This window comes from Camarhynchus parvulus, chromosome Z (genome assembly GCF_901933205.1).
Source record: "Camarhynchus parvulus chromosome Z, STF_HiC, whole genome shotgun sequence".
Taxonomy (NCBI): domain Eukaryota; kingdom Metazoa; phylum Chordata; class Aves; order Passeriformes; family Thraupidae; genus Camarhynchus; species Camarhynchus parvulus.
In genome coordinates, this window is record NC_044601.1 from 41,500,520 (window position 1) to 41,526,519 (window position 26,000).

The 26,000-nt window shown below is 36.7% G+C and overlaps 1 protein-coding gene across 29 annotated transcripts in view; it reads left to right on the forward strand.

Moving 5' to 3' along the window:
- The window catches only part of PTPRD (protein tyrosine phosphatase receptor type D), a 1,161,500-nt gene that overhangs the window by 1,100,740 nt on the left and 34,760 nt on the right, over positions 1–26,000 (forward strand). For all 29 annotated transcript variants that reach the window (XM_030968017.1, XM_030968045.1, XM_030968047.1 and 26 more), the window contains 3 exons: positions 8,181–8,356; positions 23,487–23,606; positions 24,139–24,293. In XM_030968017.1, coding sequence (XP_030823877.1) covers positions 8,181–8,356; positions 23,487–23,606; positions 24,139–24,293 — 451 coding nt within the window. The remainder of the gene's footprint in view (positions 1–8,180; positions 8,357–23,486; positions 23,607–24,138; positions 24,294–26,000) is intronic.

Genomic DNA, 26,000 nt, shown 5'->3' on the forward strand with positions numbered 1-26,000 from the left:
TGGACATGGTAATTTGGTTTTCCTCCTGAATAGAAAATTTTACTTTGCAAAATTTTGTTCCCATGTTCTTGAAATCTGATTGAAGTCTTAAAATCAGGTCATATTGTGCTGTCTTTGGCTGTTTCTGAGATGGACACTTGGAATTTTAAAGTATAATGACAGAATTTTAGAATGTAGTGAAGTTTATTATATGCATCCAAATGGATTTAAGGGAGATTTTACTGATCAAAAGACAAACAGATTGAGTTAAAACAGCTAGGTCTGTGATCTTCAACCTCTAAGAAGTAAATAAAAATTCAGGGGGTGGGGAGGGACATTCTGCATTTTAAAATGCCTTGCCAATTCTTTTAGGAGATATTAATGACTAAAAGTCTTCTATATGTGGATGCATTTGCATAATGCCAGTTATTAAAAGAAAAAAAATACCTATGATACTTCAGCAGGGTAATTTTTTTATGGGAAATTTAGTGACTTTAAAATTCTGCTAGAAAATTAGAAAGCTCTGACTGTAATACAAATGGTCAAGAAAGAAAAGGCAAGAAGCTGCTAATATTCTTACTTGTCTGATGGCCAGTTGCCAGTAAATTGGCTTTGATTATACAGACCATCATCCTAGGATTTAGAAATTGTTTGGAGCATTGTAACTATGGAAGAGTCATGACCTGTACAAAGTATTTGCACCCTGTCACATTGCATTTATGTTGCCTTCTGCTAACAATAGGAACTGAATGACTCCTCACCCTACAAGTTTGAAGCGCCTTAAAAACAACAAAACTATTTTGGTGATGGATACAGAAATACTCATAGAGAATATGGATACAGAAAGATGGGTGAAGTGATTTCATGGTGTTAGGGCCCCTGTGAAGTAGATTTCATAGTGCAGATGTCGTGGTGCGTGTCTTGACAACAATGCTGAGGCAAGCTGTAGGTGTGTGAGCCTGCTGATACTGTAATAGTTATAACTTAAATGCTGCCATTCTTGATACCCTTAAAATCTAGTCAGAACAATTTTTCCTGCATATGTTGACATACTTTCCATTGGGAAAAACTCCAGGAAAACATCTGGTGGCTTTGTTCTTCAATGACTGATGAAGATTTGGTACATGTTTACTGTGAACGCTCATATTGAAACTGGGTTTTGCAAGAAATATCAAGTCAGATATAAATTCATTTCATATTAGTAGAGACACTCATCGCCTCTTTGAGTGCATAATTTAGAGTATAAATTAATATTTCTATTCAATAAAAGATTCCTTTGTCTGTTAACTGCTGTGTTACTCAGCGTTAAATAGATCACTAAACCCAGCTTCAGACAGCAGTAAAATAATCACAGTGTGATGACATCATGTTAGATTTCAATATCTGCTTTGCAGTATTGTTTAACATACTGCCATCTGCACATACTGTCATGCATTGTGGATCGTTTCCTGATGCAGTGCTCTTACCTATGCCACTGAGGACCTACACAGAACAATCCGTTTATTTCCCTTCTGGAGTCCTTAATACTAGACAGTTCTTAGACCAAAACCGAACAAATTCATGCTTAGTTTTGGTTTTTTTAATAAAGGAACTTCTCCTTTTTCCCATGTATTTCTGCTGATCACCTTCCAAGTTTCTTTTCTCACCTGCAATCTTCCAAATTTCTCATCTTGCCTGCAGATCTACATTCTTAGTTCTTCATTTGCATGCTTACATTTCACTTTTGTCACCTTTTCCCTTTCCTCTCAAATACTTCTCTTCCGCCCTCTAAACAATCCCTTTCTTTGTCAGACCTAATTCTGCATCTGCTGCCTATCCCTTTCTGGCATTGCCTTCTGTCCATAAATTCTCCCTAATTCAACATTTCTCTTTGAGTCTCCATACCATTCATGTTTTCCCTCTTCACCATACTCTCCTATTCCTCCTAACAGTCCAGGTATCAATAGGTTATCAATCCACCTATCTATAGGTTTTCTTTTCCCGACATTTCTTTTTCCTTCTTCATCCTTCATCTTTTCCTTTCCTTCATCCTTCTAGGATGATATGTAGAGAATTTTCTTTAGTCTTTATTAAAAACCTTCATTTTACAAATATTCACTACTGGAGTACTTCATTGGTTTTGTGCTGCTCCATATTTCAGTGAGTTCTTAAAGTACAGATTTGTGCTTGGACCATTTCAATTTGATTATTTGCTTAACTATATAGATTTCATGTAACAAAAACATCCACAGAAACACTTGTTACTGGCACCTAGCACCTGTTCATTGGCCAAGGTGATTAAGGAATGACAGTTGATGTAATTTTTTTGGATTTCAGCAAAGCTTTTAATACCTTCTCTCATGGTCTATGTTTTTGGACAAAATGTTGAGCATACAGTTGGATAAACACATCATGTGATGGGTGAGCAACTGGTTCACAGGTCAGGCACAAGGGGTTGCAGTGAATGGGGTGACGTCAGGTTGGGAACCTGCCACTAGTGGGATTCTGTAGGGCTCCACCTTAGAGCTGGTGCTCTTCAACGTCTTCATAAATGACTTGGATGTAGGACTGGAAGGGATACTAACCATGTTTGGAAACTATACAAAACTGCGGAAGCTGTTGACTCCCATAAAGGTAAGTAGGCCCTACAGAGTTTCCTTGACAAATCAGGGGGCTGAACAATCAACAACCACAGGAAGTTCAACAAGACAAAGTGCAAGATTCTGCACCTAGGATGGGGCAACCTTGGAAGTAAAAACAGGTGGAGAATGAGATGCTGGAGAGCAGAAAAGGACCTGGGGAGCGAGTTGAACATGAGTCAGCAGTGCCCGGGCAGCCAGGATGGACAAACGTCCTCAGGGGCATCAGGCACAATATTGCCAACCAGGGCTGCTGTCACAACCCATGGCAAGGGGCACATTGTCATGCTGAGTTCTCATCAGGCTGTACAAAGGAGCCGGACTGGAGTGAGATCTCTTGTGCTTTTGTTCTTAAGGCATGCTGTAACTCCAACAATCAGACAACTATTTAGAGTCCAAAAGTGTTGTCTAACAAGCCTCTACATTCTTACAACTTGCTTCCACAAATGTGGTGGCTAGCAAGCCCTTAATTTTGTACATTACACTAATATAGCTCTCAAGTCCTAAAATTAACCCCTCAAAGGTCCTGGCTAACAAGCCACAACACATGTTCACAATCTCCCCACTCCTGCAATAAAGTTCAGTATGGAGTATGGGATAGAATGGCAGCTGTGGTTTGATCAGACAAAGCAAGAGAGAGAGAGAACAAAGAATATCACCCCAGATTCCACATGGTTCCTTCCATGTGGATGGTGCAGAGCTGGGGTGGTGTGACAAAGAAAGCAAGAGAGAAGGAGATGAAAAAGAGAGGATAGCAAGGGGCCTGATCTGCATCCTTTTGTAGTTAACCTGATGCATTCTTCTTATATAAATTAGATTTTTCTCACTGTTTTGTTCACACATGCACAACCAGCCTGTGGTTTTTGCTCTGACATTGTTCAAAACACCAGACATTGATTTAAACCAGTAGTACAACTTCATCAACACTCTGAGTTCATAATGGTATTTTTCCAACTTGTTTACAAGCATGACAGAATTTAATCCTATTACTTCACACTATTTATGCACATGACTAAAAGCACATGTCTTAGGGAAGCAGCGCAGAAACAAAGCTTTATAGTTTAATTTATTTTAAATAGAAAGGCTGTTCAGTACTCAGCCTTTGTAAAGGCTTGAAATAATTTCACTATTTGATTTGAGTTTGTGAATAAAATGTGAAGTCTAATTAAAGTTATTTAAGGTTATAACTCTCCTCAGGAAATCAAGTGAATCATTCCTAGGGTCTACATTATTAGCCTTGTGGATCTGAGTCTATGTTGCAGTAAGCTGTACTGTCATCTCAGCTCATGAGTTCTCCACATAAATTGAGAGCAATACAGTTCATGGGGTTTTTTATCTTCTGTACTTTAATTGTGGCATTGGGCTAATTTTATTTCATTGCTCATTCACTTGGACTAAGTAAAAACTAAACTTTGTTCTCTTGAGATATTTAAAAGTAGATTGTCTTTTGTGCTGACCTACTCACCTGATTCTTCCCCCATTGTGTTTAACTCCTGTATGGCTAAATTAAGAGATTGCAGACTCTGGTCATTCATCACCATAGTTGAAAATGCTACTAGAAAATAGTTACGGTAGAATCATGGTTCAGGAGCTTGGTCTTTAACTGACTTCATGTGCAGAAATTGTGTCTCTGCTTTCATGAAACTTATAAAAGTCAGGTTATACTGCATAGATTACCCTAAATTTATACTTCAGGTATGCCATCCTAAAGGTACAATAAATCCCACTGATGCCAAAAGACGTAGGTAAAGTTCATATCAATTTTACAGAATTTGGTTGCTTTGTCCCTTTTTTGACCCATGCTTTTACAGAACAACTGACCTCTCTTAACTATGAAACCCAAATTTAAGTAATGATGGCAATTGCTGCTGTGCTTGTGGGTATGTTGCCTTCAAGCTATGGCAGCTAAAAAAAGTTTGCAGGATTTCATTGTACTGCAGTCAGACTGGTTGTCATTTGATTGTTTTTGCACTATTGGACTTGACACAAAATTGTTCTGTTTTCTCAGCTCAGAATGAGGTTATGGCCAGAAAAGTCATTTCAGAAAAGGAAATTTTAATATTCAGATATACTTGTTGTTGATGATTTTTTAATTCTTTGTCATTGTAGGTATTTACAGATATTCAATTGTTGTATTTGTTATTTTTAACAAATTCATTAGTCCTCTCATCATGAGGCACCTTCCCTAGAGGGCTTTAAGGATTTTGGAGGAGGATGTGAAACTGAGGTCATGCATGAAAAGAGACTCTGTGAGAAATGGGTACAATACTTAAAGGGACTATGAGAATGGATAGAGAACAGAGAACATCCCTAATGGATACTATGTGAGAGAGAGAAAATGGAGCTGAGCATTCTGGATCAAGTATTGTTGAGTACTGTACAGTACTATTAAGTACTGTATTCTGCTAGCAATAAATGCTTGATGCAAAGCTCAGTGCAAGTGTTGAAGCAACGTGTTTTGTTGGGGTTTTTTTTCCCCAAAACTTCATTGGTTAATCCATTAATTAACCAATTAACCAATGGGCCTGTGGTAAATGGAATTTCATGTCCATGTCCGAAGTATATCCTCATTTGGTGCAGTGAAGCTGACTTGCCTTGTAAAATAATTTTTCTAGCTAAAGGACATACAGAATTTTTCATGTCCACTTTACAGAAATACAGTAGAGAAACAGAGTGAAATTTTCCACTTTAATCTATATTTGAAGAAATCTTCCTTCCATTTGTCAATATTCTTAATCTTAATTCTTTCTGACATGAATCTTAGATCAAGGAAGGTGTAATCTGAAAGCTTTTCTTCATTCTAATTGAAAGAATTAGAATTTATTTAATTTATAAGGTACATATTTTAATATAATTTTTCAATAAATTCAATACAAATTGGCAAGTAGAAAGAGAATTTACAATTTTAGGCATTCTGGATTTCTTTACATCAGGTACTAGTATTGGTTGCTAAAATTCATAAAGATCATTCTTTAGGGAACAGCTTGCAATAGTTCTCATGCTTAATTTTCACACTGAGTTTGTGCATTATCAGTTCCAGAGGACAGCTTTCCCAGAAGATCATTTAACCACTTTACAAAGTGTTGTTTTTCATTTTTTCCTCAGGCTTTTATTTATAAGATGTGCTTCAAAGTACGATACCAGGCATCATAATAGAATTCTAATTTATGCAGAAAACATTTCTTACCAGCTTTCTCAGTTCCTTTGGTAATAATACCCAGTTGGTGTAGATCTCTCCTGTTGGCTTCATTCTTCTTTCTCATCTGTTTTGTGAAAAAAAATATTATTATCTTGATAAAGGAAGAAAATACAAAGCATTGTGAAAATACAAATACATTGTGCCTAGCAGTTATATTTTCGATATCATTAATTCCACTATCCACAATAAGAATTGTCACATAGAACAGCTTCAAGTCTACAAGAATGATGCTTTTGAACTCCACTTTCAGACTTTCATGGAGGGAAATCATGCTTTTCAGCTATGGACTATGCAGGTTAACAAGTTTTTTTCGTTTGTTTGTTTTATTTTTCTCCTGAAGAAATTTTCAGTCAGGTCAAATCAGTCAGACATATGCCTGTGTCCATTCTTACATCTTGCCTGAGGAGTGCCATTTTCTGCCTCTCTTGTAACCCTGAAGTCAGAAAGTCTTTCCATCTCTGAAATATTCTGTCAAGATTTTCTTCTAATTGTGTACAGAAAATAAAAACAAATTAAAAATTTAGTTTAAATATGATTTGAACATATGAAACAAGAACATATATGGAACTTTATCGGGCTTGAAGGCAAAATTTTTTACTAGACTACAGCTGCAGTAACCCATAATCTGAATAATTTCCAGATTATATTGTATATTACTTACTGTGACATTTGGTCTGTGGGTTCATTCACTGCTAAGTTAGTAGTGGATTGAAACATTCAGGTTTACCCTGAATAAGTACTGAAACAATTAAAATTGTAGCTTAAAAGGAACAGTCCTTTTTAAAGAGGTACCCCTAATTTCCATTCAAATTAAAAATATTTTGGAAGACATTTTCAGACGTGTGCTACTTATACTCAGGAAAGATAGGAGTGTGCAGCTCCAGTAATTCCTGATTTGGAATCACTAGCAGGAGAAAATGCATCAGAATCTATTTGAAGATTTTGTTTCTGACAAAGATGTTGGGAAATATTTATTAACAATTTATTCTGTTTCATAGACAAAGAAACTCAATTTTGTTGCTTTGATGAGGGAAAACAGTCATAGCTGTAGAATAAATCTGGAGCTGGTATCATCGCCTTGACTTTCTTTTGCAAGAGTTTGTGGAACCTCCACAATTTCTTGGGGTTGTAAAGTTGTGTGTGGCAGATTGGCTGCATAAATATAAATCATTCATTTCTGCTCAAATAAGTAACTTCTGTCAATTACTTCAACAAAACTTACTAAGTTGCAGATGACTATATTCAGCTAATTAACACTGCTTTGCCATTCAGCCAGCGCTGAGATCTCACATGAGTATCTTATTTCTTTCTCTAGTGATCAGTTAAAATAACGGCAGGGACATAAAAATGGTTCCCTCAGTGCTTTATCTTTCAGCACACATGTAGTCTGAGTTAAAAGCTGGACACTGCACTGCTGAATTCAGCAGTGGTCTGAGAATTTTAAGTCCATATTTATCCATTTCCATGAGTATGCCTGCCTTGTTAGTGCAGACTAATAATGTGACCTTTGCTACAGCCAGTACGCCTCCTTGGCCTGGGTAGGCAGCATGTTCCACTCCAGGCTTCCTGTGGCATACCCTGCGTTATATAGATTGCAGTTAGGAACTGACCTGCTTCCTATGGGGCTCTAAGAAGGGACATGTGTCTGGTAGACACAGCAAAAGCTCCTGTATAAGTCTTGTCCAAAATACCTGAGCCTCAAGCAAATAATGGCGTAGGTCCCATGTGCTCACAAGTCTTGGATCCCACTTCTTTTAATGCTTTTAATTCTTATTCAGTGTTGCAAAGGTCTTTATTTCATGCATACACCATATAGAAAATTTCACTGTTTCTTAAATCTGGCTTATATAATGTGTTTTGTTACAATAAAACTCATAATTATCTTAGCGTTTAATGGAGAAAATGAAAATAGTAATGATATTAATAATCTTGATGATTTTTTTTTCTTATGTATTTAAAGGAATTGCAGTGACCTCAACAAGAATGTTTGAGGAGCCTACTCAGGGGGTCTGATTGAGAATCCTCAAAGAGGTCTGTCCCAGGTAGCACTGCCATATTTTGGCTGTTTGCAGGCAGCATCAGACCAGCTTTTAAATGCTGCTGTGTTGACCCAAAGTCTCTCTACCTGATACAGATTTTCAAGCTTCTTTTATATTTCTTATCACATGAAGTATCTTTTTTCAAAAGAACAATTATTCCCAGAGAGACACCATGCCTCTTGACTCCACAGATGGCCTACACTCACATGTGAGTACCCATGCACTCTTTGGCACACCACAGCAAGCCAGGATTCATCAAATCCAGTGTCGTGGGATTGTTCAGCCCCTGTAAAACAGGACAACAGAGAAACTCTGCCCTGTGTTTTCACTCTCCTCTCTTTGCAGGCATCCCAGGCAGCGACTATATCAATGCCAATTACATCGATGGATACAGGAAGCAGAATGCTTATATAGCAACGCAGGGGGCATTGCCAGAAACCTTTGGTGACTTCTGGAGAATGATGTGGGAGCAACAAGGTGCAACAGTCGTCATGATGACAAAACTAGAGGAGAGGTCCAGGGTAAGGAAAACTTATGCAAGGTTAAAAATATTGTACCTGAGTTACCACTAATGTCAGGGTTTTGTTTCCTTCATGTATGCTTGTCTGTCTTCTTTATATGTGTAAAAACGGAGGGGATTTTTAGGTTACCACAAGTTTAAAGTGTCTGCACCGCAAAAATTACTTATACTTATATAGGACATCTTGCTTTCACTATGAAACTACCAAGTCACAACATTTATTTAGTTTTTTTTATGCTCTGGAAAATTTTTAATTTTTTGATCATAGTGATTTTGGGGGTTGTTTTTTTTTTAATCATGTTGGAAATCTTATGAGGTGACCAAAAGAATTACTTCCTCTATAGTAATAAGAACATGATTGTGTCATCCTGTTATGAGGAAGTTAGTGTATGGCAACAGCATTCAGTTCTCAGTTTTAAATGGTATAAATTCACGATTGTTGAATATCAATGAAGATTTGGATTTGCTTGAGAAACATTTTTTTTTTAGCACATGCTGGTAGCTAGGAGAATTACAACAGCACATGCAATAACAGAATACAAAATTATCCATGGTATTTCAAATTCAATTTTGCAGACCAAAGTAAAATTAGGAAAGCAAAGCACTAAAACATACAGATATTGTTCTGATAATAGCATGATACTATTCAAATAATTAAACTATAGATTCTATTATTAGAAGAGTTATAATAAAATATGTGCTATATGTAAAGGGAAATAAAAAATATTAATTAGGTTTTTAATAAGATAAAGAAAGTGATAGAAAGTGTAGTGACAGATCATAGTGTGTTGCATGAAGATTTACTAGTGGGTCCATATTTGGTGGCATTTATCAATTCTAAGAGTGGATGTTATTACAGAGGAAAGAGTAAAAGGAAAGACAATAACAGAAGATAAGAGAAAGATGGGGAGAAAGAGAAACGAGAAAAATCATCAGCAGCAGTCAATCAGGAAGACAAACAAGTATTTAGCCATCAGTGGTGGATCGTCTATCAAACTTTTTCTACAATAACAGTATTTTGTGTCAAGAGGTACTTGAAGTTCTCATGTGTTGTTTGTCATACTGTTACCATTGCTGGGAGCACAGGTTGGCTAAGCAGAGTGCTGCACAGCTGGTTCATTGCTGAGCTCTCTGCAAACACATTTATGAGGCCTATATCATAAGCCAGAAACTTCAACAGGACATAGAAATCAGAAACTGGGAGAAAGAAGTGGTGATTCTAACATCAGTGTAATCACTTCCCTTGGGTCCTTGCCAACAGCAGTAGAAGAGTTTTCAAATCCAGGAGGTGAATAACAAACAAGAGTGCCACAGAAAAACACTGCTGCAACCATTCTGAGGTACTCTCTCCTAGAAGCTTGTGTGAAGGGGCAGGAAGCTGCAAGTGGGAAGCAGGCTGCAGGACTGCAGGTGGAAGGTAGAAAAAGCTAAGGTATTGAAGGCTCTGTGCAGTGAGTTAAAAATGCCATAAGTATGGGGGATCAAGAAGAGTTCAGCAATATAGAAAGACATTACAGAGGAGGACAGAAGATTTATCATCCAGACTGGTTTCGAATCAGTAAAAGTATCTTACAGGGGTAACTGGATAATAGTTGGTATTTCAGTAGTTCATGGATGAGCTCCGTTTCAAAATGAAAATATTTCAGCTTGGAACAGGGTGGAGTGCACCATAAAGTCTAATGCTATACTGTGTTGGCACTGATGTCTTTTTCATGTGCTTGGATACCTATAATTGCAATGATTACGTAACTTGAACCTCTTGGCAGCAGTCATTCTTTCTGGAGGCTTACCAAAACATAAATATTTACTCTTTTACCCTTTCTGTCATTTCTATAAGTAGAGTAGGCTTTTTGCAGTTCAAGCAATGTATAGCATTCTAATTACAGAGTCACTTCCCACATGTTACTTCAACCTACATTAATACCACTGCTTTTACATACCTGATGGCAATTAGTACATAGCACATGGTAATTTTAGCAGAATTTTTAGTTTTATCTTGGGTCTACAGACCTTGTCTAGTCCAGTCACTGCCTATTTGGAATTGAGAAAATGTAATTCTGCCCATTTCTTCACTAATTAATTCTTTAAAATTGCTGGTAAATGACACCAGAGCAAAGAAAAAAATCAGTTCCTAATAAGCAGCCCATTGCAAAAGGTATATTTAAGTACTTGAAAGTTTATCTTAATACTGCAGGCCTCAGACAGCCACTGTCTAGAAGGATGTTTTGATGTAGCTAAATGAAATTCTTCTCTTTCTCTCCAATAATTGCCTAGCAGAGTTTTAAGCTAACTCTAGCCTTTGTTGGCTGCACCCTAAAAAAACACTGATCAGAATAGTAATCACCTCCATAAGTGATTAGCATTCAGAAGCAATACATTCTCTAAGTGGAATGAGAAACTAGACATTCTAGTCAATGGATTGCTCTTGCATTCAATGCTTATATTTGTGTATTTTTGCGCATAATTTAGCGCCTTCTGTGCTCATAGGCTGAATTTGATGCATTCATTGCAGAGCATTACATACCAGCTATCCAGTACATAACTCAGCTCCCAGTCTCAGTCAGCAGCTCTGTGAATATGGCATAGCACTTACCTCTTCTAATACAGTAGCTGCATGTAATGTAATTAATGGTATTGATGGTGAGGCAGCAGTGGGAATCCCTGTGCAGGGAAAAACCCAGTGATGACATTACATTGCTATTTTTTCTTGTGCTATCATTTTTATATAGCATATTCTTGTAGAAGAAAAACAAGTGAGATTTCAAACATGAAATATAAGCACTGTTACATATCATTAGGGATGAAGAGCTTTGCTAATTTTGTTTCTCTTTCTCCTTTGATTCTGTTTTGATTGCTTTTGTGTCTTGGCAGCCTGATCGTTATTCCTGCTGCAAGGCAAGATTGTTTCTCCCTCAGACTTTCTGCTTTCCATTTTAGTGTCGTCATTTCTGTTTAGCTAGCTTTTTTGCATTATGTAGTCCTGCAGCCTGGTATCAGCCTTTATAACCTGGACTGCATAGATAAAGATGAGGATTTTAATTGCATCTGCAGAAACAAAGTTGGTTCATTAGCATGTGTTAGATGTCTGACTGACTTCAGATTTGGGAATGTTCATATTTTACAGCTGAGTAGATCAAATGAAGATGTTACAGTGAATTCATTATTCATTTGTTTGCCTATAAGGAAGCTGCAGGAAAAAAAGATCTTTCACTTATAACCTTTCACACTTAGTTGGTTTCATATTAAATGTCATCACCTGAATTTCCCTTGACCTAAACCAGACTGTAAGAGAAGGTCGTTCTCATCATTCAGCTACCATGAAAATAATTTGTATCAAAAAGGATTACACACATTGACAGTGCATGGAACAGTATTAGTAGCATTTTTGTCACAGATACGAGTTCAACCTTAGTGAAATAAAACAATATTCAAGGTTGCAAATTTGAGATTAAAAAAAAGCAGTTGTGTGTTATACTAAGGAAACATGTAAAACATGTAAAACTTTAATGTATGATACCTCTCTTTCCAAATTCTCTGTTTTCTCCTCTACCACAAGCGGTACAGATTAAATTTTGCTGTTGTTGTTGAGTTTTGGATGCGGCTTTTTTGCTCCTCTCAACTCATTGGATGTTCTGAGTACTCATGGGCTGTAGTGAATTGTGTGAATAATCAGATGAAAAATCTCTCTTTATAGCAAAACATAACCCTGTTGCCTCCAACAGGAAGCATATAGTCCTTCCTCCTTTTTCAGGGCAGGATACTGTTGTAGATTGTCCACTTGCAAGAGGATTCAATCCTTTCCTTCTTTGCTTTGTAATTCTGTATTTTGATGACATTTGCTGTGATATCTTGGAACTGATAGAAAATACTTCCCTCATTAACCTCATTACAATATTTTCTGTGTTGAGAACCCATTGCCTAGGTTCAAAATCTTTTGACAAAAAAACCCAGTGAGGTCAAAGCTAAATTAAAACAGTGTCACTATCAATTATGCAAATATTAGAAAGTAAATAACAATATAATGTCAGTATCAAGTTGATATTGAGCCACATTCTGAACTTCTTTACTGATGAGGAAGGCTTTAGTTTTCATAGTGATGCTATGAGGTTCATTCAAATTTGCTAATGGCTAAATGAGTACATGAGAGAACTACATTTGTGGCATTCTGTTAGCCTGACCCAAACACCTATTTCACTTTCATGGAGTGGATATCATCATCAATATTATAAGCAAAAATTATCTTAAAAACCATGCATGTAGGATAATCATCTTGGTTTGTCAAGGTTTAACATCTTGAATCCTGAGTCTGCATTGGGAAGGGGGAGATCAAAACAAGCCCAGTAGGAAAATGATGTATCCTGTCTCAGATTTATTCCCCATTATTGATACACATGGGACTATTTGCATGGGTCCCGTATTTGTTCCATAAGAACATCAAAAGATAATTGAAGGTCCTTGGGCTTATTGTCTCTCAACTTGTCACTGACACCTGAGAGAGTCAGGAGAGACAGCACTGTCACGAGAAAAGGTAAATGGACTTTTCCTGGTATTGCTGAAATGCTAAATAGGAACTCTTGTTATTCAAGCGTCAAGCATCAAAATACTTGTGTCTGAGCATTTCAATGAAAATTTTATAGATTTATAGACTATTCCATGTGTAAGAAAAATGGAAAACAGGCGACAGTAGAAATATCAAGTAGGTAAAATAATTGTTTGAGGTTTGTTTTGCTTGGTGGGTGGATTGGGTTTTATAAGGAGGTCGTAATAAATTAAATCAGGGAAAGTTTATTCAAGTTCAACTAGTACAAAACCCACAACGACTGGAAAATGTAATTATACATTGGTACGCCTTAGTAAAAAGAGCTTTGAAACAGACAATGGCAACCAAAGATTTCTAAGTCTTGCTATAGGAAAGGAAAAAATAAAGGCAGGTCTAGGAAGAGCACTACATTTTTCTACTCAAAATGTGCGTGTTGCTAAGAGTTTTCTTGAATCCTGATTTGTTGCTGGCAGAGTAGGCACTGATATCTAATCTATCTGGCTTCATATGTAAGACAAAGCAAGAGTACATGCCCCAGAGTAAATAATAAGCACAGAAAACGAAGAAAGTAGTTTTCTTTTCTGTATGATATGGATGCAGCAGACTTTTATGCAAATGTGATGAAGTTAGTTTTCCATTTCTTGTGCAGAGCTTCTGCAGAAAATTTCAGATCTTTCCTCCTAAGTATATTTGGGTAATACTGGAGCAGTATTACCTGTCAAAATACTGCATCAAAAATAAGTGACATTTTCACTAAAGAAATAGAAGTCAACAAGAGGTGAACTTAAAAATTAATTAAGGAATATTTTCAATATGGTCCCATGTGCACCTGTATTCCACTGTATTTAGGCAAAATATAATTGATTTTTGCAGAAAACTTTCACTGGTGTTTTATATGGGGCAGCACAGATGTGTAAAAATGTGGGGTTTTTTTTAAGTTGTGAAGTATATTTATATAGGAAAATGTAAAAAGAGAATTTAGCTATGCTTTGTAGCAACCAAAAAAATCATGTCTTTAACTGGTAGGTGGTATGTTAGCATATAAATCAGCAGATATTATTAGATAGGACACATAGCTGATGGCATTTTTTCATACTAAAATATATTGTTTTGCTAAAGAGGAATTAAATATGCAGTTTGTCATTGTTCATTCCCTAGTTTTAATGGTAAACTAGTGCTTTCTGAACCAATAATGCACTATCAGAATTTATTTCACTTCTTTAATGCTTGCTGCATGCTAAGATATGAGTCAGATGATGAATGAATGAGAGAACTGGGAGGAAAAAAAGGAAAACACAAAATTAAGTACACCATGTGTTCACCAGATTTACAAAAATAAATATGTGTAGGTTTGTACTGTTTTTTTTTTTCACTGTAACAAGAATGCCATGGCCACAGTCCAAGAATTCCTACACCATCTTACGAGGTAGAGTCACCAGCTGTAATGTCAGAATTGTAAAACTCAGTCATAATTGTTTATTATGGAAGGATTCTCAGAGGCACAAGGGCAGGAAAATGGTCGGCTCTCAATTTCTATGACTGAAATGCAGTCAGTCATAGGTGGTTAATGTGTGCAAGAATCTAATCCAATAAAGCTTAGAGTGTCTTTTCTAGGCACATTTCAGGTAGAAGAGCTGTGCCCAGGTTCCTCAACTAAAATACAGACTGTGAATATCATCCAGTAAAATAGCTGTGGAAATGCCGTAATATAAGTAGGGTTAATTTTGCTTTTACACTGGCAATAGGCTCAAAGTCTGGTTATTTCAGCTTATATACATTTGAAGTTGAGAACATACAGAATTAAAACCCCATGTGAAAAGATACTGGTAAATGAGAGACAATCTAGAAGAGAACAGTGATGATCAGATGCTGGAGAAATAGTAAGATTTTGATTTGTTTTATATATAAGACAGTGAAGTAAATCACAGTAGTCTTTCAGCATGTGAAAGGCTGTTAAAAAACTCCATAGCAATCTACCATTTTCCCTGCCTTTGGGGCTTTAAGGAGGAAGAAGTAAGCTATGCAGTGAAGATTATTTATATCGAACTATTAAAGAACTTCCAAAATGTAATGTCAAGAATGGAACAAGCCTGGTGGGATATTGTGAGCAGTGTCTTCCATTGTAAGCTTTCAAGAACTGTCTGCACCAGAGTCTTACCTGAAATGGTCTCTAGCTGGAAATACCTGGTATTGCCAAAAGTATTTTTCAAGGCAACCATCTAGGTTTTTTGTGTTATCATTCCGTGTGATTTCTTTTAGCTGTTAGGGTAAACTGATGGTTTTCTATAAAAATATTATTTCCCCGAAGCAAGTGTATATATAGCAAGTGGTTTAGCCAAAACCATTTCTAACTCTGCAATTCGACTTTATTTTCTTAATTCCTTTGCTTTGTATTTGAGGTAAGACATATACTACTACCTCATATAATTCTTCTCTTAATACAGACAGAGGAACTATGCCACATGTAGAAAATGCCCATTGACATTTTGAGTTAGAAGATTAAAAATTCTACTTGTTTTCAAAATTGATTGAATGTAGAATCTTAGAATCATTAAGGCTGGAAAAGAGCTTCATGAAATCCAACCTTTCACCAAATACCACTGTGCTCCTTAAACTATATTACGAAGTGAGATGTCCACTCGTTTTTTGAACACTTCCAGGGATGCTGACTCCCCCACTTCCCTGGCAAGCCTGTTCCAATGCTTAACCACTCTTTCAGCGAAGAAATTTTTTCCTGATATACAACCTGAGCCTCTCGCTGCAGTCTTTTCCTGTTGCTGGTTGCCTGGAAAAGGAGATCAACCCCTACCTCACACAACCTCCTTTCAGGTAGTTCTAGACCTCAGTAAGGTATCCCCTGAACCTTCTTTTCTCCAGACTGAACAACCATTGTATCCTCATCATCACTTACATTTTGAGACCCTTCACTGGCTTTGTGGCCCTCTCTGGACACATGATTAGTTCATGTTTGGTTTAGCATTGTAGTATAATACTTCAGCACATGGTGTCCTGTCAAGCAATTTGAGGCTTGAAAATGTCAGAGAGTGGATTTATTATTGTTTATCAAAAAGTGATCCTACTTTTCCTTATTTAGGAGATCATGGTGAAAAACTCAAGGCCAGTTGCCCTTTACGGCAAGCAACAAATCAGGAAAATTTAAGTTCTTCTAACAGGTGTCTCTGAAAAAGAATATTATTTTTAACATTTTACATAATTTACAGAGCTTGTCCTGTGTTCTAAGGAAGTTAATGGATACAGATGGATATTGAGGTTGGTAATCAGTGCTTTTGCTAGGGGAATTTTCTGGTTCAGGTAACAGGAACTGTATGAAATACATTTATGAGATTAAGAATTTCATCTATGTATTAAACTAGCTATAGAAAGCTCACCTTGGCTTGAAGTTGCAATCAAAAATCAAAATCCAGATTGAGACCTCTAGGTCCACAAAACACCATCCAATGTACCTTTTCACATATTAGTTCTGTTTCAAGTGAACCAAAGACATAATAATAGTAGAATTTTTTTGATCTGATGTTTCTTGCTTTTGATCCTTTTGTTTCACTGATATTTTACATAATATTCATATCAGCTTAAAGAGGTAGTTCTCTTTCATGGAAAATAGTAGATCTTCATTACAGCACTTGAATAGCAGGCTGAAATGTTCAATATGTTCTTCATACTGTAATATCTTATTCAGTGAAAGGATTATTCAGGCTGCACAGAGTGATCAGCCTTGAGTACAAGAGCATGAAACAAAAAGTAGTCAGCACATTCACTTTTCCAGTCAGTCCATTCATTTAAACCTTTTCAAGACATTTTTGGAAAATCTTGCTGAACTTAACTGTTTGACAGACTCATCCTTCAAAATGAATTCATTAAAACCATGCCTTCCCTGCCGTTAGAAAGAGCTCAAAAAAGGCATGTCACATTGATATCAGCAATACAGCTTTGAACTGTTCTTTGATTGTATAGATGAAGATGAAATTGAGATAGAAGACACTTTTAAACATGTCCAATATTCCTTTCAATATGTGTTTCCTTTCGTTTTAATAACCATACCACACTCTTTCATAAGGATCACAATGGAAAAAATCTGGGGATAATTTCTTTAATTAATCAATTATCTTTAAGTGTTAACTGTTAACCTATTAATAATATCTCAGAAATTCCAGAAAGTAGGGGAGTCATGAGGGTGTATTTGAAGCCTTAGTAGAGGACTAAAATTTGTTTTGAATTGATTAGCCTACGGTTCATTTATGTTACCTCTAGATTCTTACTGGAATTTTTTTTTTGTGGCTACTGTAATTAAGACCAAAATTCAAAACTTATTTATGGCTATGAATTTAATCTTTCATTTAAGCCTAGACTGAACTCAATGAGTTGCACTAGAGGAAATCTTGTTTAAATAAAATTGAAAAACGTGTCTGTACTCTGATTTTTTTTTAATCTTTGCATTATAATCTCAAATACTATTGTCAATGTCTTTAAGCTTTAGAGTCAAATCAACCTAATCCTTAGGTGGCAAGGCATTGCTGGAAAAAGAAAATGGCTTCAATGTAAAATCTGTTTGGAGACAAAACATCAGCTGAAATGTCTGAGGCAGTAAATTAACTGATAGTGTTTGAGACAGGTTCTACCAGCAGCAATTGGCACTACCATTCTTATTGCATAATTACTATTGCCATTCAACATAATTTATTAGGTTATTCTTCTGTTTTTGAAGGAAGGTCATGTGAAACTACAGAAATACTACAGAAAATTCTGTCTGCAAAAGTATTTTTAGTAAGAAAACAGGAGCAAGAAATTATGTTCTACTGATATTTTGTGTTCTAGATTCAGCATAATTAATACACTATTGTTACAGCAAATCGTGTGATATATGTATCTGCCTTACACTAGTTTTCTGTCTCTTTCCTGATCTTTTTTGTTTTGTCCTTATAATCTTAGATGGCTTGTAACAGCTGGTTCATGTGGTAAGAATCACCTGAAGGAGCTTTTCAGCATGAATGGTGGAACTTTATACTGGAAAATTATTTCTCTACCCTTGAATGTCAGGAATCTTTGTATTCATATGTTCATATGGATATGCACTTCCTTCAGCTCTGTTGATTCATAGCAGCATGTTCTCTAGTGTCTATGACTTGTTGAAGTGTGAATATCCACGAATATTAGGAACTCTGTAGCTGAAACCCTTCAAGTCTGAAAATGTTTCAAGCTTCTCATTTTTAATGAAAAAGGATGCATTTACATTTTTTTTACAGCTTTCCTTTCAGTGAATATTTGTACTTCCATAAAGAGCAAGGATTTGCATGGTCTGAGTGGAAGAAATGTAGAGAAAGAAAATATGTGTATGTTTGAGAGGCAAGTCAAGAGAATGTGCCTACCACTAGTTATATATTCTAACTACATCCATTTCTATGGTACCTAAAAAGATTTCTTTTTATTGTATTTAGTCATTTGAGAGCTGCTCTGATTTCATATGTAGTGGTTTTGGCAGTATGCAACTTAGGATCATGGGTTGGGAGATGCTGTCAGGGAGCAGATTGGTCCCCCTGTTATCCAGGAGAAGTCAGAGAACTGCTGAGATGCTTGGATTTTCATTAATCCATGGGACCAGGTGGAATCCATCCCAGGGTCATGAGGGAGCTGGCAGATGAGCTTGTGAAGCCCCTCTCCATCATTTACCAGCAGTCCTGGCTCACTGGTGAGGTTCCATAGGACTGGAAGGTGGTCAGTGTGACACCCATTCACACAAAGGGTGGGAAGGAGGATCCTGGTAATTATAGGCCAGTCAGCCTGACCTCAGTACCAGGTGAGGTCATGGAACAGCTTATATTGAGTGTCATCACACAGAACTTACAGGGTGGCCAGGGTATCAGACCCAGCCAGCATGGCTTATGGAGGGGAACATTGTGTTTGACCAACCTGGTCCCTGCCTGGTGGATTCAGGAAAGGCTGTGGATGTTGTCTACCTAGACTTCAGCAAGGCCTTTGACACTGTCTCCCACAGCACACTCCTGGAAAAGCTGGCAGCCCACGGCTTGGACAAGAGCACTCTGTGCTGGGTTCAGAACTGGCTGGATGGCCAGGCCCAGAGGGTGGAGGTGAACAGGGCTGCATCCAGCTGGGGTCAGTCAGTAGTGCTGTCCTCAGGAGTCTGTGCTGAGCCAGGTCTGTTCAATATTTTTACTGATGATATGGAGGAGGGTACTGAGTTTTTCATTACTAAATTTGCAGATGGAATTAAGCTGGGATTGCGTGTTGATCTGTTGGAGGGTAGGAGGGCTCTGCAGAGAGACCTGGAATGGTTGGATGGATGGGCAGAGTCTAACAGGATGAAGTTTAATAAATCCAAGTACAATCCTGCATTTTGGCCACAATAACCCCCTGCAGTGTTACAGGCTGGGGACAGTGTGGCTGGAAAGGGACCTGGGGGTACTGGTGACAGCCGACTGGACAGGAGCCAGCAGTGTGCCCTGGTGGCCAAGAAGGCCAAAGGCATCCTGGCCTGTGTCAGGAACAGTGTGGCCAGTAGGAGCAGGGAGGTCATTCTTCCCCTGTACTCAGCACTGGTGAGGCCACACCTCAAGTGCTGTGTCCAGTTCTGGGCCCCTCAGTTTGGGAAGGACCTTGAGACGCTTGAGTGCATCCAGAGGAGGCAACGAGGCTGGTGAGGGGCTGGGAACACAAACCCTGTGAGGAACGACTGGGGGTGCCAGGGGTGTTTAGCCTGGAGAAAAGGAGACTCAGAGGTGACCCAATCACTCTCTAGAACTCCCTGAAAGGTGGTTGTAGTCAGGTGGGGTTGGTCTCTTTCTCCAGGGAACAACTGACAGAACCAGAGGACACAGTCTCAAGCTGCACCAAGGAAATATAGGTTGGACATCAGGAAAAAGTTTTTTATGGAAAGAGTGATAAAATTCTGGAATGGTCTGCCTGGAGAGGGGGTGGAGTCACCATCCCTGGATGTGTTTAAGAAAGGACTGGATGTGGCACTCAATGCCATGGTTTTGTGGAGGTTTTAGGGCACGGGTTGGACTTGATGATCTTGAAGGTCTCTTCCAACCTAGGGATTCTGTGATTCTGTGATAGTGAAAGTAGGAGTAAAAGGTATGCTTTTCAGTACTTTTAGTTACATTTCTCTTTAAAAAAAACACACTCTTAGATCACCAGTGAATTATTTCACACTCGTGTCTGCTTCATTCATGTTGTCATCTTTAGTTGTAGGGAAGAGAATATTAGATATTTGCTGGTGAAAGCTGTTTTCATGTGCAGTTAGTGGCACAGAAAAACTCTTGTTGGGTGCAGGTGGATATAGTCTGCTAGGGAAAAGATCAACCCTTGGAACTCAGAACTACATGGATAAGAGAAGGATAATGACTATGAGGTGAGGTCTTATCAAAGATATATTAGAAAATAACTCAGAGTAAAATCACTGTAATTGTAACTCTGGAGAGGGCTAGTATTATCATCACGATACTTTGCCAAAATATTTTATTTCCAAATAATTTAGAGAAGCAAGAGATAAATGGCTTGTACTACACAGAAATTAAACAGACCAAAAAGCTAAAGCAAGAACACATTTGGCAAAATATTTCAAAATTGACTTGTTGACATTTAGGGTTAAATTTTGGGGGTTGAGATTCCTTTTCTGAAAAGAACATAGCATATGTAATCTCTCCCGCTTCAAGAGCTGAAGACTGGGATCTTAACATAGAATAAAAGGTTTGGAAAGAACTCTGTCTCAGAAAGTAGTGTCTTACCAATTAACTTGTATTATCTGGTCCTCTGCTGCCAGTGAAGCCCAATAGAAAACATTGTTTGATCTCTCACAAAGATAAATTGGAGTCTAAATTGTTAGGAGTATTGGGAATATAAGGTTTATGATCACAGAGCAAAAGAGGGTAGGAGGCACATAAGGAAACATCTCTGAAGAAGACCTCTTGATCTGAGAAAAATCAATAGGCAAAAGGGACAGAAGATGCAGTTCAATCAATTTACGCTTCATGTGCTCTTCCAGAAGGTCAAATCCACATCAATCTGAAATCAGGTTTTCTTTCTAAAAGAATTGATGCTTATTTTCATCAGTTTCCACTTTCAAATAATATATATACTACACTACAAATTGAGTTTCTTATTGAACACTTACTGTCTGCTTCCAGCAGCAGTCCTCTGCATCACATAGGTCTCACAGAAAGTATTTTAGAAAAATTATACCATAATTGAAGTTTATGTTAGATAAACTAGTACATTAAAAAAAAAAAACCAAACAAAATCTCCACCTAACGGAGCATGCACGTTTATTTTTTCCCAGCCTAAATGAAAAATAGCCTTCTAAGTCTGAGTAAATTCTTAACATTAGATTACCCTACAAAATAAAAATAAAACAAACATTTTCTATCATTTTCAAACTGGTCAAACTTTGTTGTTAGCAAACTGCAAAGTGGGTAATTTTTCAGGAATGCTTTCTGGAAGCTAGTACTGCTTCTATAAGCATATAATTTATATGTGAGGTCTGCCCGGTGAAGAAGAGAACAACATATTTAGGCATGCAAAGGCACAGCTGCACTTTTCTCTCTTGTTTGAATTTAAAAAATCATTTTTATTAATTGAAAAAACCCTAGGTTTAGTCAGAGTAAACCTGTAGTTTCTAAGATTACAAATTAAAGTTATTACTTATCCACACTTTCTATGAAAAAATGTTTCCAAAAACATTACATTCCATGGGAATTAATAAATAATGAACCACAACGTGTTTGTTTAAAATACAGGTAACCAATATAGACATGTTGCACTGTTTCTGTATTAATTATAATGTGAAGCTAGATTTTCTATAATTATATTTAAATGTCTTTAATTAATTTAAATTGAAAGCATGCTTTTTTGTTTGATTTACAAAGACCGAAGGGGCAAGTACTAGGAATCTCGCAAATATATACTGGATATTTGTGAACTACTTGCAGTACTTATTCTTTCAGTAAGTGACACAAGGAAGTAATTATTTATTTACTTAATAAGAGAATGTTTGCACTATCAATCCTATTTTTTAATAGAGCAGTATCAATAAACATTTTTAGTTACTTTGTTGCAATTCATTATCTCTAAACTAAATTATCAATGCCCGTAAAATATTTCCCTTTACTTTGCCAGTAATTAATTCTTATCCCCTGCTTCAGTGGGTAGAATTTTTTCCTTCTCTATTTAGATTACTTGTTCTCAGACTGCGATTTGTGAGCCATTAATGATCTGTGACCTTTGAGCCTCAAAATAAAATGATCTGTGAGAAAGAGCTATTTGGGTCTGAAGAGCTGGAGAGCGTACTAAGTCTTTTTTCAATAACTATTGTGCAGAATGAACAACCTGGAGCACGCATGAGTTTCAAAGATGCATAACTTAATTTTCCATTTTGGGGAAATAACAGTTTTCTTCGTGGATTAGCATGACAATTCACATCTTTTTACTGCAAATATTGTGCAATATTCTGCTTTTGATGTTTGTTACATTTAGTGTATTCTCATTGAATTTTTTATGTGTCTGGCTTGGAGTGATTAATGAAGACATGTATTAAACAATCCCAATGTGTTGTTACTGGACTCAGTTTAAACTTATTTTCTGTACTGTAGGCAGGGCTAATTAGTAAGAAAGTATTGTTATAGATAGAATAGAGATTGACTCTGTTTCACCCATCGGCCACTGAAAGTAAAATGTTTTAAATTACTTGACTGCCATACTGCTTTGTACTACATTTTTTGGTGGGTTTAGGGGTTCAGCATTTCTGTTTTCTTAACAGTTATCTTTAAAAATACCCTTTTTAACCAAAACAAATTATTGAGCCTTAGAAATGACGATAAAAATATGGTTCTCTTATGTTTCATCTTACACAGGATTATTGCATATATTAATATTCTAGACTGTGGCATTTTAAAATTAGGATTCCTCTGAATGAAATGTTTTGTGGTTTTTTAGATTTGATGGATGAACTCTCCACCAAACCATTTTTTTAAATGCCTGTGGACTCAATTTCATGATGTGCTACTTTCTTCTCTGATGAACACTGATCTCTGAAGGAAATTTTTTTCTCACAGTCCACTTAATAGTTGCTGATGCCCTTTCATTTATCAGTGTACAGAAATTATTTCTAAAAACCTACTTGTTTGTACTGAGCTATATCTATACATAATAAATACTAACATCAAAGCAGTATTTTATAAGTTTGGGGATTAATGTAAAATATGGCAAATATTTAAAAATGTTCCACCTGTGTTGAAGTACTGTTATTAAGTTATGGACTGTGAAAAGTGAAGATATAGGTCATACTTTAGGCTACTATAAATTGGTTTTTTCTTCAGTGTATTTATGTTTATTAGCATTTCCCAATTATTCATCCTACTGAACTTGCCCATTATGGAAGAAGACATTATATAATCTACTACCAGAAGAGCAGTTCCTGTGGATGATAAAATAAATTTCTTGTGTTGGAAGTTGGCCATTGTATCTTCACATATTTTTAAAGACTGTGGTGATATACAGTCAGATATGTAATAAATTTCAGTATTAAATGTATTAAATGATAACATGTTTTTCACTACAGGTGAAGTGTGATCAGTACTGGCCAAGCAGAGGCACAGAAACTTATGGACTAATCCAAGTCACCCTTTTAGACACTGTTGAATTGGCAACGTACTGTGTTCGTACATTTGCACTTCACAAGGTATGCATACTTATATATACTTACTATATGCTTTTAAATTGAAAGGCTGGCACTTTTTTCCCTCAATTCCCATTCCTTCTTTCCTTTCTATCACTGGCTTCCCTCCTGTCACCTTGTCCTCCTTCTCCCTTTTGCTTCCTTCTTTACCTGTGTGCCTTTTTCCCTTACTTCCTTATTCCCTTTCTCCCCTTTTCCTCCTTTCTAGCCTTACCCTTGTTTCCTTCTAACAGCGCTGAATATTGAGACTTCTACAGAGTACGTGTTCCTGATAACATGAAGTTTTGTAAGTTTATGCAGAGCTCTCACCATGAAAAACCTGAAAACTTGTGGTGCACAAGTGTACAGTACATTTTTTTAATGATGTTACATTGTTTGAATCTGTAATTTGGATTTTCCTCCATAGTTCTTTTTCTTGCTGGCCCCAAATATTTAAACAATTTTCACTGGTATATATGCTTTAGCAGTTGTTTTACTGAAAAGTGCTGATATAATCTCAAGGAGCAGTTTTTCATGAAACTTTTAAATTTCATAGAATGGCTCAAGTGAGAAAAGGGAAGTGAGGCAATTCCAGTTCACTGCCTGGCCTGACCATGGTGTCCCAGAACACCCAACACCATTCTTGGCTTTCCTGAGACGAGTCAAGACTTGCAACCCACCTGATGCTGGACCTATGGTTGTGCATTGCAGGTAAGCCCAGAACTTTCTTCAAAGCATGGTATGTCAAGATTCCTGCTTTCTGTTTTGTTGCAGATGAAAGTAAGATTTTCTTTCAAATAGACTTCTGAGTCTGTCAAAGAAAAAGGTGGTTGCATTGCAAATGAAGTATGGCAGTGCCAACTTGGATAGGCTAGAATTATTTTATTTGGTCTATGCACAAATAATTTAATGTTATACATCAAAAGATCTCCAGGGAGAGTCTACAGGGAGAATACAAATGTATCTGTGGCATTCAGAATGTGGCAGGAGAAAGGAAGAGGATGGTATTGGTTTAAGAGCCTAAGTATTGAAAAAAGTATGTTTTAAGCAATGAAACACTTTTTGAAATTATTACTTAACTTATATTGTGTGAGAAAGTAGCAAACATGGGAATTAAGATTGATAAATTCAGGTAAGGCCTGAATCTGTATTCAAGGTTGAATGCCCGGTTTAGGACTTTGAGGGAAATTAGTACTCCATGCTTTTTTGCTAAGTAGGATACCTCTTCAGGCATTATAAGGTACGAATTAATAACAATGGAAGAAAAAAAGTCAGCTGCTTTTTATGTGTTGGGACTAAGGAAAATGAAGAGGAAGAGATACAGCTTCTTTGGAATTTGCTGAACAGATCTTTGAGAAAGCCTTAAAATCGTGTTGATAAGGACATTATCAGAACACATATACCAATTCTGATTGAAATAAACTCCAAGATGGGTTCCCTCATTCCAGGGTTATATTTTCATACATTGTATAGCTTGCTGTGTAGCCCTTTTCAAAGCAAGTTCCTAAGATCACTATTTCTTGTGAACTTCGGTTTGGAATACCTTCAATTAGTAAGGCTGGGAGCTACTATATATGGATCTCTGAAGTTACAAATGCTTAGCATATTTGAAAACCAGTCTTGCTTTTTTCATCCAAAACCTGAGGAATAGTAATTACAGCATACCACCATGTCTAGTTCTGGCTTCTTATATTGATAACCCATCCAGGGAATCTGATAATTTAAACACTTTTAAAGTGATTGAGAGAGGGTCTCCTGTAAACAAGATGGAAAAATAAATTCAACAGGAAAACAAAATAAGCATAACTTAAATATTGAAAGGCACAGACTGTTTACAAAATACCAGAGAACATGGAACACAGATATTAAATGTTTATTTAAACATCAGGATTAAAAATGTGGAATAATTAAAAATAACAACAGAAATATATTCATAAAGCTTGCTGAGTGTTTCTTGAATGGAGGTGCATATTTCTGTACTTGCATTTACAAGGTCTTAAAACATTTTGGTTATTGTCTAGGATTTTAGATTTCCTCAAATACAACTTCTTTAGCTTCATCCATATACAGCATACTCCAAAGATGCTCAACAGTGAAGATGCTATATGCTACCTCAAAACCAAACTTAATAGAAGAAATTAATTTTCCTACTCCGGAAAATCTCTCCATATAATAGTATAAATTACCACTATGGAAAAATAGGCAAATTAAATCAGCTTTTATGGCTAGTCATTGGAAAAGAGGAAATAAAATGCATTGTTATCACTCAGTGGTACTGATGAAGTACAAGGCAATTATTTTCTCTTGGTCATTACTTTTGCAGGCAGATTTCATTGAAAGTGGTGGTCAAGTTAGGTAGTATAATTTTACGCCTGAGGAACTTTTCTTATCCCAAATTCCTGTTGATTTATGTATCAA